Genomic DNA, 15,207 nt, shown 5'->3' on the forward strand with positions numbered 1-15,207 from the left:
GAAGTCGCAGCTTCGGCGTCCCTCGGCGTTTACCGCTAATGGAAGGAGGTCTGAGGATATGAGATTTATTTTAAAGCGGGTTTAAATAGTGAAGAAATTAAGTGGTATATATCTGGGAGGGGTAATTTTCCAGGACTTGGAGAAAGGAGGAAATATTTAGGGAGGGTAAGGGTAATGGAAGGTCCTTACTCATGCCCTATGTGTGGAGAAAATGGTGAGGATCTGTTTCACTTCATGGCCCTTTGTCCCGAATTACAGGATTTAAGGAAATAATTATTTTTTTGGTAATGGGGGGACAAGTGAGTGGTTGGTTTCTGTAATGGGATCAAAAAATTATGGGACATTAAGAAAGATAGCAAAACATATAAAATTGGGTATGTCGCATAGAGATAGATTTTTGTAAAGGGGGTGGGGTGAGTGTTGAAATTATTGTTGTATGTATTTATTTTGTTTTCTTGTTTGTTATTTTTTGTAGCCATGGCCCTTGTAGCTTTAGAGCATTAAATATCCATCTATCTATCTATCTGCTGTTTAATTGGAATAAATCTGTTCTACCTCACATTCAACAAGGATCCCAGTCTTTCGAGCCTGTGGAGTCACTTGTATACTTGGGACTGCCCATCAGTGACACACTGTAATCTACCCGTTTGCTAATCATCACACACATAGAGCGTAAAATTAGAACTGCGTACGGGGCCACAATTTCTTCGAAGAGAAATCTTAATAGGTTTTCATTGGCTAGAATTTATAATGCTGTCGCGCTGCCACATATATTATATATAACACCATTTTGGAAACTTCTGCGTGAAGAAGATAAATTTAAAATCCGTAGAATTTTCTTCGGACATTTGAAGTTTCTGCTGATCTGGCGATACGCCGTAACTGATGCATACTCTCCAGTTAATCAGTTGCTTGACAAGTATTGTTCTAAGTTGGAGGGTAGCAGCCATCCTTGGCTACCTCTACTCTCGTCACTTTGATTGATGTATAAGTGTATTTGCTTTGTCTGTACCATTAAGTGTATGTTTTTCGTTTTCTCTTTTCTGCTGTTTTTTCCATCAGTTTCTGTGTTTATGATGGTTTTAAAATAAATTCAATTCAATTTGCAAACATATAGCCCAAATTTGTTTATAAAGAATTATATTTTTATCATACTTAGGTATATTTCATTAGGATTGAGCGTCAGAGACACGGGTTCTACTAAGAAGAAGAATATTAGGTCGGGGGTATATCATACGAGTACCGATGTTCTTATACTTTGATGTGGAAAAAAATAGATGTTGAAATGGGGAATGTTGAAAAACTTGAAACTTTGCTCAAAACAGAAATTAATTAAAAAAAACTTTCGGAACTAAAAGTTTTTTAAAGAATAGTAAAAAGTCACATTAAACTTAAAACCAGCAGAAATAAATTTCAATAGTAATTCTAACTCAAAACAAACAGAAATCATAGGCAGCGCACTACCGCTGCCTAAGTAAAGAACGATGTGGGCACAATGTGCGCTTTTTTTTGTTTTTTTTTTCTCCATACCCAGGCACTTCGTATCGAAGGAGTTGTCGTAGAAACTTCAAAAATGGCTCATTCGATTGGAAATTGGAGTGGCTAGTACCCTTTTTAATAGTTGAAGGTGATTGGTGGGCAACGAGCCCCCCCCCACGCCCCCAATTCCCCCAAACCCATCCAATCAAAATTTTGAGACAGCCATTTTGTTCAGCGTAGTTGATTTCCAGATAGAAAATATGTTTTTGAGGAAATCAATAAGAATTCCAAATAAGGATAGGTCCTTTTATTAGACAGTGAATCGAAAATATAAAACAAAGATTCTAAATATTTCGATGACACAATCTTGATTACTGAAAATAGATTTGCCCAGAATGCAGAATACCGTCTTTCAGTGAACTTCAGAGTATTCCAGATGCAAGGCTATAACAGAGGGGGCTCATTCAATCGTAAATTGGAAGTTTTACTGCCCTTTTTAAGAGTCAAAAGTTATCGGATTGCAAATAGACTACCCCCGTGGCCGCTTTTCCCCAAATGCATCCGATCAAAATTTTGAGATATTCACTTTGTTCAAAATAGTTCAAAGATCAATTAAATATACCTTCCGGATTGAGAAATCTGCTCCCACAGCCCCCAGGGCAAGGGTCGTGAGTTACGCAAGCTACCCATTGTTATTATATAAAGTTTTTATGGCAGGAGTGGTCGTATAAACTTCGGAAGAGGCTCATTCGATTTGAAATTGAAAGACACACTAGCAACATCTCCAACGTAATCTTCTAGTTTATTTTTTAAGAGTCCAAAGGGATCAAAGGGCAGACAGCCCCAACCTCCTCCTCACAGCCTTTTCCAGAATCAAACATGATAGGCAGAAACAGATATTTCCCACTTTTCCTAATGATAAATCCTGCATGGAAACAAAATCACAAATTTGCAATCCTTACCCCGGGACTATGGGGGCATGGCATTCCTGAAAGTATAGCCATTAGGTCTTTTCAATAGCTTGAACCAAATGACAATTTAAAATTTTCGATCTGTATTTAGAAGAGAGGACACCTAAAAAGAGCAAAGAGGAGTGGGGTTAGTTACTCTAAAGTCTCTCTTCATCATCTTCTCAACATACTTTAAAATTCTCAACTCAATAACTTTGGTCATTCTTTAGATAATGCTGATACTCCCTTTCCAAACCAACAAGCACATAGAGTGCTTTGATTGTGTTCGGCATCCCTCTCAACATTTCCTGAAAGTTTCACCTAAATAACCTAAGACTTTTTGGAGACCCGGGATCAAACATTCCCTCTTTTCCAATAAACATCCTTATATGTTAACAATGGAAAAACTCCATAACTTATGGCCCTTGCCCAGACACTGGGGGAGTCGTGTCAAGCCTAGAGGCATTGTTATTTGAACTTTGAGCTATTTTGAACAAAACGGCTATCTCAAAATTTTATCTGGTGCATTTGGGAGAAAAGGACGTGGGGGACTGTGTGCCCTTTGATCACTTTTAACCCTTAACAAAGCCACTAAAAGTTTCGATTTCAAACCAAAGTTTATACGACCATCCCTTTTGCAAAAACCTTTTATGTTAACTATTAGAAACTTGCAAAACTTACAGACCATGCCCCAAAGTCTGGGACTTCAACCCCCAAGCATAGTTGTTTGGCTTTTAGACTATTTTGAACAAAATTGCAATCTCAACATTTCGACCGGATGTATTTGGGGAAAAGGGGTTGGGTGGCTGGTTGCCCTTAGATCATTTTGAACTCATATAGAAAATCTAATTTTTTATTTCCAATCAAAGGAGACCCCTCCAAAGTTTATACAGCCACCCCTTCCCCAAAAACCTTATGTGTTAACAATGGGCAACTTGCATAAGTTACAGCCCTTGTCTCGGGGGCTCTGGGGGATTTGTTAAACCCTGAATTATAGTTTTGTTGGCTTTTGGACTAATTTGAACAAAATATATATCTCGAAGTTTTCATTCGGTGCATTTGGGGGAAAAGAACTTGAGGGGGAGGGGCGCTGGTTACCCTCCAATCACTTTTGACTCTCGAAAATGGTACTAAAACTTTTGATTTCCTATTGAATGAGCCCTCTCCATAGTTTATACGACCACTCCCTTCCATAAAAACCTTATATGTTAACAAAGCGCAACTAGCATAACTTATAGCCCTTGCCCTGAGGGCCAGGGGGAGCTTATCGAACCCGGAATTATAGTCATTTGAACTTCAGACTATTTCGAACAAAATGACTATCTCAAAATTCGAGCAAAAGCATTTGGGGGAAAAGGATGTGAGGAGGAGGCTGGGGCTGGTTGCCCTTCCATCACTTTTGACTCTGAAAAAGGGAATTAGAAGAATACGTTGGACACCATGATGTTTTTAGTGAATTTTTCGATTTCAAAACGATTGAGCCCCTTCCAAAGTTTATACAACCTTCCCTGCCATAAAAGCTTTATATGTTAACAACGGATAACTTGCATAACTCACGGTCCTTGCCCCGGGTTGCTGTAGAGTAGGTTTATCAAACCTGAAGGCATATTTAGTTTACCTTTGAACTATTTAGAATAAAATGAATATCTAATATTTTGATCTGATGCATTTGGAAAAAAGAGGCCGTGGGAGTGGTCTTGTTGCCATCCGGTCACTTTTGACTCTTAAAAACGGCAGTAGAACTTCCAATTTAAAATCGAATGAGCCCCCTCTGCTATAGCGTTGCGTCTGAAATGCTCTGAAATTTAATAAAAGACGGTATAGTATTTTGGGCAAATAAATTTTCAGTGATCAATATTGTTCATCTGCTGATATCATATTGGTGACTTGTCAGTAATCGGAAAAATTTGCAACTCGGTATAAGCATCAAGAAACTTTCATATTTTATTAAAGATAGACGGTCTAACTTTCTGCTGAGGTCGAAACTTTCGTAAGTAGGGGTATCTGCAGTCGATCGAGTTTAACCAGTACATCAATCTGAAAATGTCGGTTGTTTCCTAAACGATCACGATATTTCGAAGTTCAAAGATAACTTAACCCCAAGCCTGTAATTAAATTTAGTTAAATTTGTGCTAGTAGTATTAAAGAGCTTAAAAAATTACATTCGTTTATTTTAATCTGTGAGAACACTAATCTATGATATATATATATATAATCATTGTCAAAGGAGTAAAGTCTGAAATTCCAGGTTCTTGTCGAAAACTCTTCCTGTATATGAAGCTAGCAACCTCATGAAATTTCGGCAAGGATGTATTTCAAGGGGCTACCGTTACAAAAAAATACTGAATAGTTTTTCTGCAGTTTGAACCCGATATTCACTGCAGCTTTGGCCACTACCTGCGAAGCAAAGATATTACGTTTAGTTCCATATTACGCTTCGAAGAAGCTTCGCTTTATTTTGTGACGTTCGGCAATTTTTAAAAAAAAATGTCACCCTTAGTGATTTATTACTGTTTGAGCTCCATTTTTTTGCAAAGCGGATTAAAATTTTTTTCATACATTTTTAATTTATTTGTAATGTTTTATACAATCTTGAATTGTGCAAAGATTCAAACAAAAAAAAAAACATGTATATACATGGTTCAAAATAATTTTTTTTTGGTATTTCTATCTTGAGGTGTCTACGCGTGATCAAGTATTTATTACTGTAGACGGCATAGTACGTTTTTTTTAGTTCACGTGACTTGTTTATTTAATGCCATGTATTTCTACTTTCTTACTAAAGGACCATATTTCCATTTATTTATCTATACGTCAACATTATTTATCCAGGTCAAAATAGATAAGATAGATTATCGTATAATAACATCTGTTTTTGCTCGGGATAGGAGCACATGAACTATCGTTTCTAGAGAGACAATTAATAATCTCCTAAATAATCTTTGTAGGGCTATTGAGCAAGCATGTCACTGATATAGTTCTTACTATGAATGATAAGATCGGTATTCGATCTTATTCGATCGGCAGCACTGGACCCAATTGTTCCTTCATCTGTCATATCTTGGCAACCAGTGTCAGCAAGAATCTCTACCCTGAGACGGAAAGGCCAGATTAGTAACGTGACTATTTTTTCCGTCTACGAGCCTATCAGAGATAGCCCTGATGATGCCAAAGATGCATTCTGTGTGTCTCATGAGTAGCTCGTCGGCTGAGCTCCAAAAGATGGTCAACGATGTCTCCTGTGCATAAAAGAAAACTGGCCTCATGATCAGCAAGTCTAAAACAAAAATCATGAAAGCAAACGCCCCAAATCACCCAAATATCCAACTAGAGGGCGGATCCATCGAAACTGTTGAAGAGTTCTGCTCCCTTGGTTCTATCCTAACACCGAATGGAGGTGCAGAAGCACCTCCATTCGGTAGAGCACTGAATGGAGGTAGAGCTCGAAGAGAAAAGGCATGGGGTGTCTTCATAAGCATGAAGAAGTCGCTTTGGAATAGACATGAAATTAGCATCAAAACAAAGATGAGCGTCAACAAAGCAACTATTCGATCGATTCTGCTGTACATCTGTAAACACTGGTCTTTACAGGCCGAAGAAACAGGTTCACTAGAAGTATTCGACCATCGCTGCATGAGACACATACTACGGAATAGCAGATGGTTTCATATCTCAAACGCTGAGGCTCGAATGCGTTGTGCCCAGAACGCCCCCCTCTCGGTAATCATAATACAACGACGACTAAATTCTTGGGACACACACTACCACGACCAGATGGGACTATATCCCATGATGTACTCACATTCGACCCCCTTTCAACTTGGAAACGGAGACCAGGTGGCAAAAGGAAGAATCTCTGGCACACATTCAAGAATGAACTGGATCCTTGGGGTGGCTTCCGACGACACAGACGTCGTTGGGATAAAAACTGGCTGAAGAATGCAGAAGAGGCTGCTGCTGACAGATCGTGTTGTACTACTTCAGTCACCTCATCGCCCATTGGTGCCGGGCAGGATGGATCATCGTCTGGTTCCCAACGAAAGTAAAGTAAGCAAGTAAGTATCTTTGTTTGTTCCCCAGCCGGTCGACAATGCTACTTGCCTATACGGGCATCATTATTATCAATCTATACATTTCCGTTTGGTCTCTGTTCAGAATTATTCCTTTAATCCAAGTAAAACACCTCATTATATTTCTAAAAGCTAATATAATTAAAAATTTAATCGAAAATTTTAAAGTTTTGGGATTTTTATGCTAATTTTTGTGATATTTTGTGAGTTTTTATTTGCACTTAATTGGCAACAGTGGTTCTTGATCTTAAGACAACCATGTTTATTTTAGGTTGTGTTGTGTAGTTTTTGAGGGAAAATTCTGTCTTGGGGTCTTCTGTATTACCAGTTAAAAGGCTTTATGGATGGTATTTTTATACAATGCTTTTGATATCAGGATAATTAGTGAGCTATAGTTTAAAATGGAAAAAAGTTTTGCCCTGAAGCCCAAATATTAGGCTCCAAAGTTTGAAGTTATTTTTGATGAGGGATGAGTGATGGAAGAAGGATTGCTGTCATATTTCCTGATGATAGGAAAGTAGAACTAACTGTTCAGTCTGGATTACTTACATCCGATCTTTTGGATTTAGTTGCCTCTCATGCTGCTGTTAAGGAAAAGGAATATTTTGGTCTTTCATTTCTGGATGACAGGTAACCAGCTACTGGTGACTCCACCATTTGACTATTGGAAAAAATTAGCTTATAAGCTTATATAGAATGGTACTATCCAATCTCCTTATAATCAAAAACATTTTAGTCATCTAGTTGGAAAATTTGGCCCTTATGTAGCCTATAAGAAAAATTTAAATTTGTCAACTAGGCCTAGGCTAGTTGACTAAAAGCTAACTTTGGTCAATATATACCAAATCATATTATTGAGTTAGGACTAAAGTGAATACACCCTTCGATGCCTTTTTTTATGCTGATTACAAATATAATAAGCATTTCTATCAGAAATGAATTTCAGCCCCCCCCCCTCCCCTATATAGGCCAATTTAGGGTTAGGTTGGGTTAGGTATAGCCTAAATAGGGGGGGGGGGCGGGAATTCATTTACGATAGAAATGATTATTATATTTGTAATAAGCATAAAAAAAGGCATCGAATGGTGTATTCACTTTAGTCCTAACTCAATAATATGATTTGGTATATATTGACCCTAACTTCACCCCAGCAAAACCTAATTTTTCCAACTAGTTGACTAATAACTTCTCCCCAGCAACATTTAAATTTTCCAACTAGTTGAAAATAAATATTGCCCCAGCAAAATATCCCTTTTCGAACTAGGTTACTAATAACTTTTCCCCAGCAAAACTAAATTTTTCCAACTAGTTGACTAATAATTTTTCCTCAGCAAAACTTAATTTTGCCAACTAGCTGGAAAAAAATTGTCCCAGAAAACAATTCATTTTCCAACTAGTTGACTTACAATAGTTAGAATTTATTCTGAATAGCATAAAATATGTTAGTAACATAGGGTTCTTTCAAATTTAATTATCACTATTGTTGTTATTGTGTTACAACTTCTGACTCTCTCCCTGTCTCCAATTTATTTTGAATTATATATTGGGCTTTGAAGCCAGGGATTTTTTGTTTTAATTCCCAGGATAATTAGTCTTATACCTGGTCCCAAAAGTGAGATTGAATTTGTCAAAACTTGGAGGATTATTCCTCCTGTCTGTTTAAAGAAAACAGATGGATATTTCAAGTTTTGTTCATTTCTATCTTGCATTTGTTGGACATAAATTGTGTATGTTCCTTCATTTATCTCTCTTTGTTTCTTATCTGGAGGAATATTTTTGTCTCTTTTTTAGAATTTTAATTAATTTTCCCAACTATTTGACTAATAGCTTCTCCCCAGCAACACTTAAATTTGCCAACTAGTTGACAGTAAATGTTGCCCCATCAAAACTTTCCTTTTGCAACTAGTTGACTAATAACTTTCCCCCAGCAAAACTTAATATTTTGCAACTAGTTGACTAATAACTTCTCCCTAGCAAAACTTAATTTTGCCAACTAGCTGGAAAGAAACATTGCCCCAGAAAAAAAATTCATTTTCTAACTAGTTTACTAATAACTTCTCCCCAGCAAACTATGTTTTTCCAACTAGTTGACTAATAACTTTTCCTCAGCAACACTTAATTTTGCCAACTAGCAGGAAAAAAACATTGTCCCAGAAGAAAATTTATTTTTGAACTAGTTGACTAGCAACTTTTCCCCAACAATACTTTCTTTATCCAACTAGCTAGAAACAAAATTACCCTATAAACACTTTTGTTAGCCATCTATTTGGCAAGTAACTTTTCTTGAGAATAATTTCTTAGCTAACGACATGACATAAAGAGAAAACAAAAAACATAGTATTCCTGGTCCAATGAAAATTGGCAGTATGTGCTTTTAACAAATGTGCTACAGCTAAGGTAAATCAAACAAACTGAATTCAGGAGTAAATAGTCTTTAAGCCACAGAACTAAAAGTCTTCTCCTTCTATAAGTGAATTATAGGGTAAGTTTGTTTCTAGCTAGTTGGATAAAGAAAGTATTGCTGGGGAAAAGTTGCTAGTCAACTAATTCAAAAATAAATTGTTTTCTGGGGTAATGTTTGTTTCCAGCTAGTTGGCAAAATTAAGCGTTGTTGGGGAGAAGTTATTAGTCAACTAGTTGGAAAAATAAAATTTTGTTGGGGAGAAGTTACTAGTCAACTAGTTGGAAAATGAATTGTTTTCTGGGGCAATGTATCTTTCCAGCTAGTTGGCAAAATTAAATTTTGCTAGGGAGACGTTATTTGTCAACTAGTTGGAAAATGAATGTTTTGCTGGGGCAACATTTATTGTCAACTAGTTGGCAAATTTAAGTGATGCTGCAGAGAAGTTATTAGTCGACTAGTTGGAAAAACTAAGTTTTGCTGTTTTCATGTTTGCTATATATTAGTACAAGGTAGAAAAAGTCATCTGTATGACTTTATTCATGTTTTCTCTTTAATAGTGAGATATATAAAAAGTCATCTGTATGGCTTTATTTTTACTTGCTCTATAATAGCATGAGGTATAAAAAGTCATCTGAATGACTTTATTCATGTTTTCTCTTTAATAGTGAGATAATAAAGTTCAATTCAGAAACTAACCTCCGATTGGTCACAGTGCCTGTAGTGGGGGGAGTAGCGCGCCATCTGTGCATTCACGTGCTCAGCAGGTCAGTCGGCATCAAGCCGTAGTCGAGTGAACATTGTACCTGCGCTAGTTTAGTTATTGTGGTAGTTTGAAATGTGTGCTGCAATAGAAAATCCCGCCAAATGTGAAGTTTGTGCTGTTATAAGGTTTTTTACAGCCAAAGGATACTCTGCAGCAGCTATTCATTGTGAGCTTTGTGCAGTGTATGGACCAAAAGTGATGAGTGAAGGAGTTGTCCGTGAATGGGTACGTTTATTCAAAAGTGGACGAGAAAACGTTCATGATGAAGAGAGGAGTGGTAGACCATCCTTGGTGACTGACAAACTTGTTCAGACAGTTGATGCAAAAGTTCGTGAAAATCGATGTTTCACAATGGCGGAGTTGCCTACTGATTTTCCACAGATTTCTAAGACTCTTTTGTACAAGTTAGTGACAGCAAGATTGGGTTACCGTAAGTTCTGTGCACGATGGGTGCCCAAAATTCTTACCAACCACCACAAAACTCAAAGAATGGCCTCTGCATTAGACTTTCTGTCATGTTATGAGGACGAAGGAGAACCATTGTTAAACAGAATTGTGACTGGTGACAAAACCTGGATTAAGTACGTGAACCCTGAGACAAAAGAACAGTCAAAGATGTGGGCACATTCAGATTTGCCTACCAAACCAAAAAAAGCCCAGCAAGATTTTTCTGCCAGAAAACTGATGGCAACAGTGTTTTGGGATGCCAAAGGGGTGTTGTTGGTTGAATTCATGGAACGTGGGACGACCATTAATCAAGACGTGTACTGTGAAACACTAAAAATATTACAACAGGCTATACAGAACAAACGCCATGGTATGCTGACTTCTGGTATTGTTTTTTTCCACGATAACACCTGTCCTCACTCTGCTCGCAGAACAAAAGCCCTTCTTGATTCTTTCAAGTGGGACGTTTTCAACCATCCACCTTACAGCCCAGATCTGGCGCCAAGCGATTATCACCTCTTCATGCATATGAAGAAATGGCTTGGGTCCCAGCGGTTTGATGATGACGAAGAGCTCAAAGATGCGGTCACAGGCTGGCTCAAGGCACAAGCGGGTGATTTTTATGCAGAAGCAATTTCAAAGCTTGTGAAGAGATACAATAAGTGCGTCAATCATTATGGAGACTATGTTGAAAAGTAGTGCAAAGATGTAGTTGTAAGATGTATATATTAAAATATTTTTACTTAACTTGGTGTATTTTTTTCAATCAACCGGAGGTTAGTTTCTGAATTGCCCTCATATGATCCACTAAAATGTCATACAGAAGAAATTATATTACCCCCCTGATACATAGAGAAAGCAACAAAAAGTCATATGTAAGACTGTGTTTGCTCTATAATATTATGAGGTATAAAAAGTCATCTGTAAGACTTTATTTATGTTTACTCTATAATAGTATAAGGTATTAAGTCATCTGTAAGACTTTATTTTTATTTTCTCTATAATAGAGTGAGGTATAAAAAGTCATCTGTATGACTTTATTTATGTTTGCTCTCTAATAACAGGAGGCAGAAAAAGACATCTATATGACTTTATTTATAATGCTTTATAGTAGAATGATATATTAAAAAGTCATCTGTATGACTTTATTTAGGCTGGTCTGTAAATGAAATCATGTAGGCCTAGGCAACAAAAAGCCATCTGTATGGCTTTTTGTTGTTTTCTCTATGTAATAGCAGGAGGTATAAAAAGTCATCTATATGACTTTATTTAAGTTTGCTCTATAAATGAAAGGCATAAACAGTCATATGTAGAACTTTATTCATGTTTGCTCTATAATAGTATGAGCTTTAAAAAGCCATCTGTATGACTTTATCTATGTTTGCTCTATAATAACAGGAGGCATAAAAAGTCCTCTGTATGACTATTCATAATGCTTTATAGTAGAATGATATATTACAAAGTCATCTGTATGACTTTATTTAGACTGCTCTATATATGAAATCATGTAGGCCTAGACTTTAAACAGCCATCTGTGTGACTTTTTTGTTGTTTTCTCTGTGTATCAGTGGGGTAATATAATTTCTTCTGTATGACATTTTGTGGATCATATATTAAATAAGAAAACCAAAAAGTCTTCTGTATAACTTTATTCATACTTCTCTATAATAATTGGGTGTTTAAAAAGTCATACAGAAGACTTTATATCATCTCCATGTTTAAAGGAATTATTGTCTTTTGTTTGATATAGTGCTTTCTATATAAGAGTAAATGACAATATTTGTTGCTTAGAGCATAAAGAACCAATGACTTTAATAGTCAAACATTGCTCACCCAACCCTCCAGAAGGAAAGACTACATAATTCTGAAGATTACTTCATAAAGTTATAAAATACTTACATGTACTATTCCTTAAAGCTCTTCATTTTACTTTGCCTCATCCTAATGGTCAGATATATAGCCTAGCCAAAATTATAGGCTAGGTAGATATTGAGCAGTTCATGTAATTGAGCAACAAATAAAGTTAATATACCACTAAATGCCATTTTTAATGGCCTTTCTGAATATAATAACTGCTTTTCAGTAAAATTCTAGCTTAGCTACTTTTCACTATCTTGAAAATGGGTTAGGTTATGGAAATGAAACTTTTAAGGATAGACTACAAACTACAGTATGTCCTGGGAAGGTATTTTGTAGTACCTACCTCCACCCCTTCTCTCTCTACAGGGCAGTGACCTTTGATGACCTTTAAAACATTTTGTGTTATGAAAGTGAAACCTTGCAAAACAGATTGGTAAAATTTTACTTGTAACTACTTTTGGCTGTCTTGGAAAGGGGTTAGGTTAGGAAAGTGAAACTTTCAGGGATGGGTCTACAGGCTAAATTACATCCCAGGAAGGTATTTTGAAGTACCTACCTCCACTCCTCTCTCTAGAGGGTCCTGAAATTTGTCTACATTGCCTTAATTTTCATTATCAGTTTCTTTTTCTCTGGCTTTAGTCTTGAAAAATGTAATTCCTGTTATTTGAGTAGAATTTTAAGCCATATCAATGTTTTTTTTTCTAATTTAGGAAATATATTTGCATATTTTTAAAACCTTATAAATTGGGATTGAGCAAATTTGTGAAGCTGAAAACAATGTTGTTGTACTTTATTTAAGTAGAAGATTTATTTTGAAAGATTTCACTTTTATAACACACAGATTTTTTTAAGGTAATCAAAGGTCAGGACCCTCTAGAGGGGGAAGGAGTGCAGGTAGGTATTTCAAAATACATTCCCAGGACCCCCTTTAACCTCTAGACCCATCCCTGAAAGTTTCATTTTCAGAAGTTTCCTAAATATTTCCATGGATTTCCTAAATTTGGAGAAAACCTGTTGATATGGCTTAAAATTCTACCCAATTAACAGGAATTTCATTTTCAGAACTAAAACCAGAGAAAAAGAAATTGATAACTGAAAATGGACCTGTCAAGTAGGCAAATTTCTAAGAATTAACAATCAGAAGAGGGTAAACATAGAAGCTTCGAAATATGTTCCTGGAGTATGTTTTTGGCCCTGGATTCACTACTGAAAGTTTTATTTTCCTAACCTTTCTCCTCTCCAAGACAGTTAAAAGTAGCTAAACTAAAATTTTACCCTGCTTTTCTGGCAAATTCAGTTTTAAGCCTGTTTTGGACCCTTGAAAATAATAAATTGTTTCTATGGTTTTTTTGTATTAAAAGGGTTAAAACATTGGTTTCAAACTTACTATTGCATTATAAAATCCACTTTGTTTAAGTTGGGTAATCCACAAGCATTCATTTGTCACAATTAATTTGGATAAAAAAAATTCAAAACAATTTCTTTATTTTTCCATCTGCCATGTTTCTTCTATCAGCTTAGATGGGTTTTTTTTATGTATAGATGAAACAGCAGTTTTAAGCAGCCTAACAGAATAAGACAAAAATTGTGGTGGAATTGTTACAACAATTTTTTATTCTACTTAATCCTGACAAATCAATGATTGTGAATTATACAACGTTTACAAAATGGACTTATAATGAAATAGTAAGTTTGAAACAAATGTTTTAACCAATTTTTATATCCAAAATAAATAAATTTTAGGTCCTAAAAGGGCCTAAAATTGAATTTGCAAGAAAAGCAATTATTATCAGAGGCAGCACAAAAGTGTCATCCTCAAATACATAATTTCTGGGCCTTTTAATTTTGTTGAACAAAATAGCCATCTCATAATTTTGATTGGATATGTTTGGGGAAATGGCGGTTGTGGGAGGGGGGTTTGTTGCCCTCCAATCACTTTTTACAGTTAAAAAGGGCACTAGCCCTTTCATTTTCTAATCAAATTAGCCCTTTTCAAAGTTTCTACAACAACAAATGGTCATCTCAAAATTTCTTTCAGATACATTTCAGGAAAATACAAGCTGTGGCTGATCATAGGCAGGGCAATTGCGCTGCCTAAGTAAAGAACAATGTTGGCACTACATATTTTTTTTTTTAGACCAGGGCACTTTGTATCAAAGGAGTTGTCATAGAAACTTCGAAAGGGCTCATTTGATTGGAAATTGGAATGGCTAGTGCCCTTTTTAATAGTGAAAAGTGATTGGAAGGCAACCAACAACCCTTCCACATCCACCATTTCCCCAAGCATATCCAATCAAAATTTTGAGTTACAAATTTTTGCAGAAATGCTGTCCTCTAAGAGTCCCCCAGCTCAAGCTTTGCTGTACATAACAAAATATGCTTATATGGACACATTCCCAAACGTTTTTATTGCACAAAGAATTATATTAATGCTTCCAGTATCAGTTGCGAGTGGTGAAAGGAGTTTCTCCAAGTTAAAGTTAATAAAAACTTACTTAAGATCTACATTGAGTCAAGATTGACTGAATGGGTTTGCAGCCATGGCTATTGAAAATGACATGCTAAGTGAATTCAATATGGACAGACTGCTCAATGAGTTTTCAAACATGAAATCTAGAATTTTTTTTTTTCATTATAAAAAGTTATATGTTGAATTGTTTTATAAGTAATATGTTCAACAGATACGTTGTGAATTATATTTTAACTCCCCATTTTTAATAAATCACCTTGTTGCTTATTGACATATTCCAGTTTTATATTTAAGTTAGAATTATACTACACAATAAAAGTTTATTTATTTTCATTGTTACACTTTTTGTTAAAAAACCATGCACACCATGATCCTGCTCATTATTTACAGAGGAGAGTAGGTGGCCTAGGAAAAAATAAGAGGAGCAAGGAATCAGTTTGCCAAAGTGGATGATATGGCACTTGGCAACATTGAATTTAAGAAACCGGGCCTCAGCCCATTGACCCAGTAGTTGAAGATTATTTTTTAGCAGGGCATGATCTTCACAGGAAAAAGCTGTTCCAAGAAGCTTCAGGTCGTCTGCATAAAGAGTTGATTTACTGCTGATAATAGAAGGAGGATCATCAATGAAGATATTAAATAGTGTAGGACCCAAAACACTTCCCCAAGGAACTGCACTCAGAACATGCGTAGAGGAAGAAAGAAAACAGTTACCAGAGTCATCAGATAACTGAACACATTGAGATCCCAAATAAAGAAAAGCA

At 36.0% G+C, this 15,207-nt stretch overlaps 1 protein-coding gene across 1 annotated transcript in view; it reads left to right on the plus strand.

Moving 5' to 3' along the window:
* Nucleotides 1-6,798: 6,798 nt before the first annotated feature.
* Nucleotides 6,799-15,207, plus strand: part of LOC148943048 (FERM domain-containing protein 4A-like) — a 168,184-nt gene continuing 159,775 nt past the window's right edge. Inside the window, exon 1 of the mRNA XM_089101957.1 lies at nucleotides 6,799-7,129. Within this exon, the coding sequence (XP_088958083.1) occupies nucleotides 6,969-7,129 (161 nt within the window). The 5' untranslated portion in view covers nucleotides 6,799-6,968. The remainder of the gene's footprint in view (nucleotides 7,130-15,207) is intronic.

This window comes from Artemia sp. Qi Xiang Cuo, chromosome 16, assembly GCF_049724085.1.
Source record: "Artemia sp. Qi Xiang Cuo chromosome 16, ASM4972408v1, whole genome shotgun sequence".
Lineage (NCBI taxonomy): Eukaryota > Metazoa > Arthropoda > Branchiopoda > Anostraca > Artemiidae > Artemia > Artemia sp. Qi Xiang Cuo.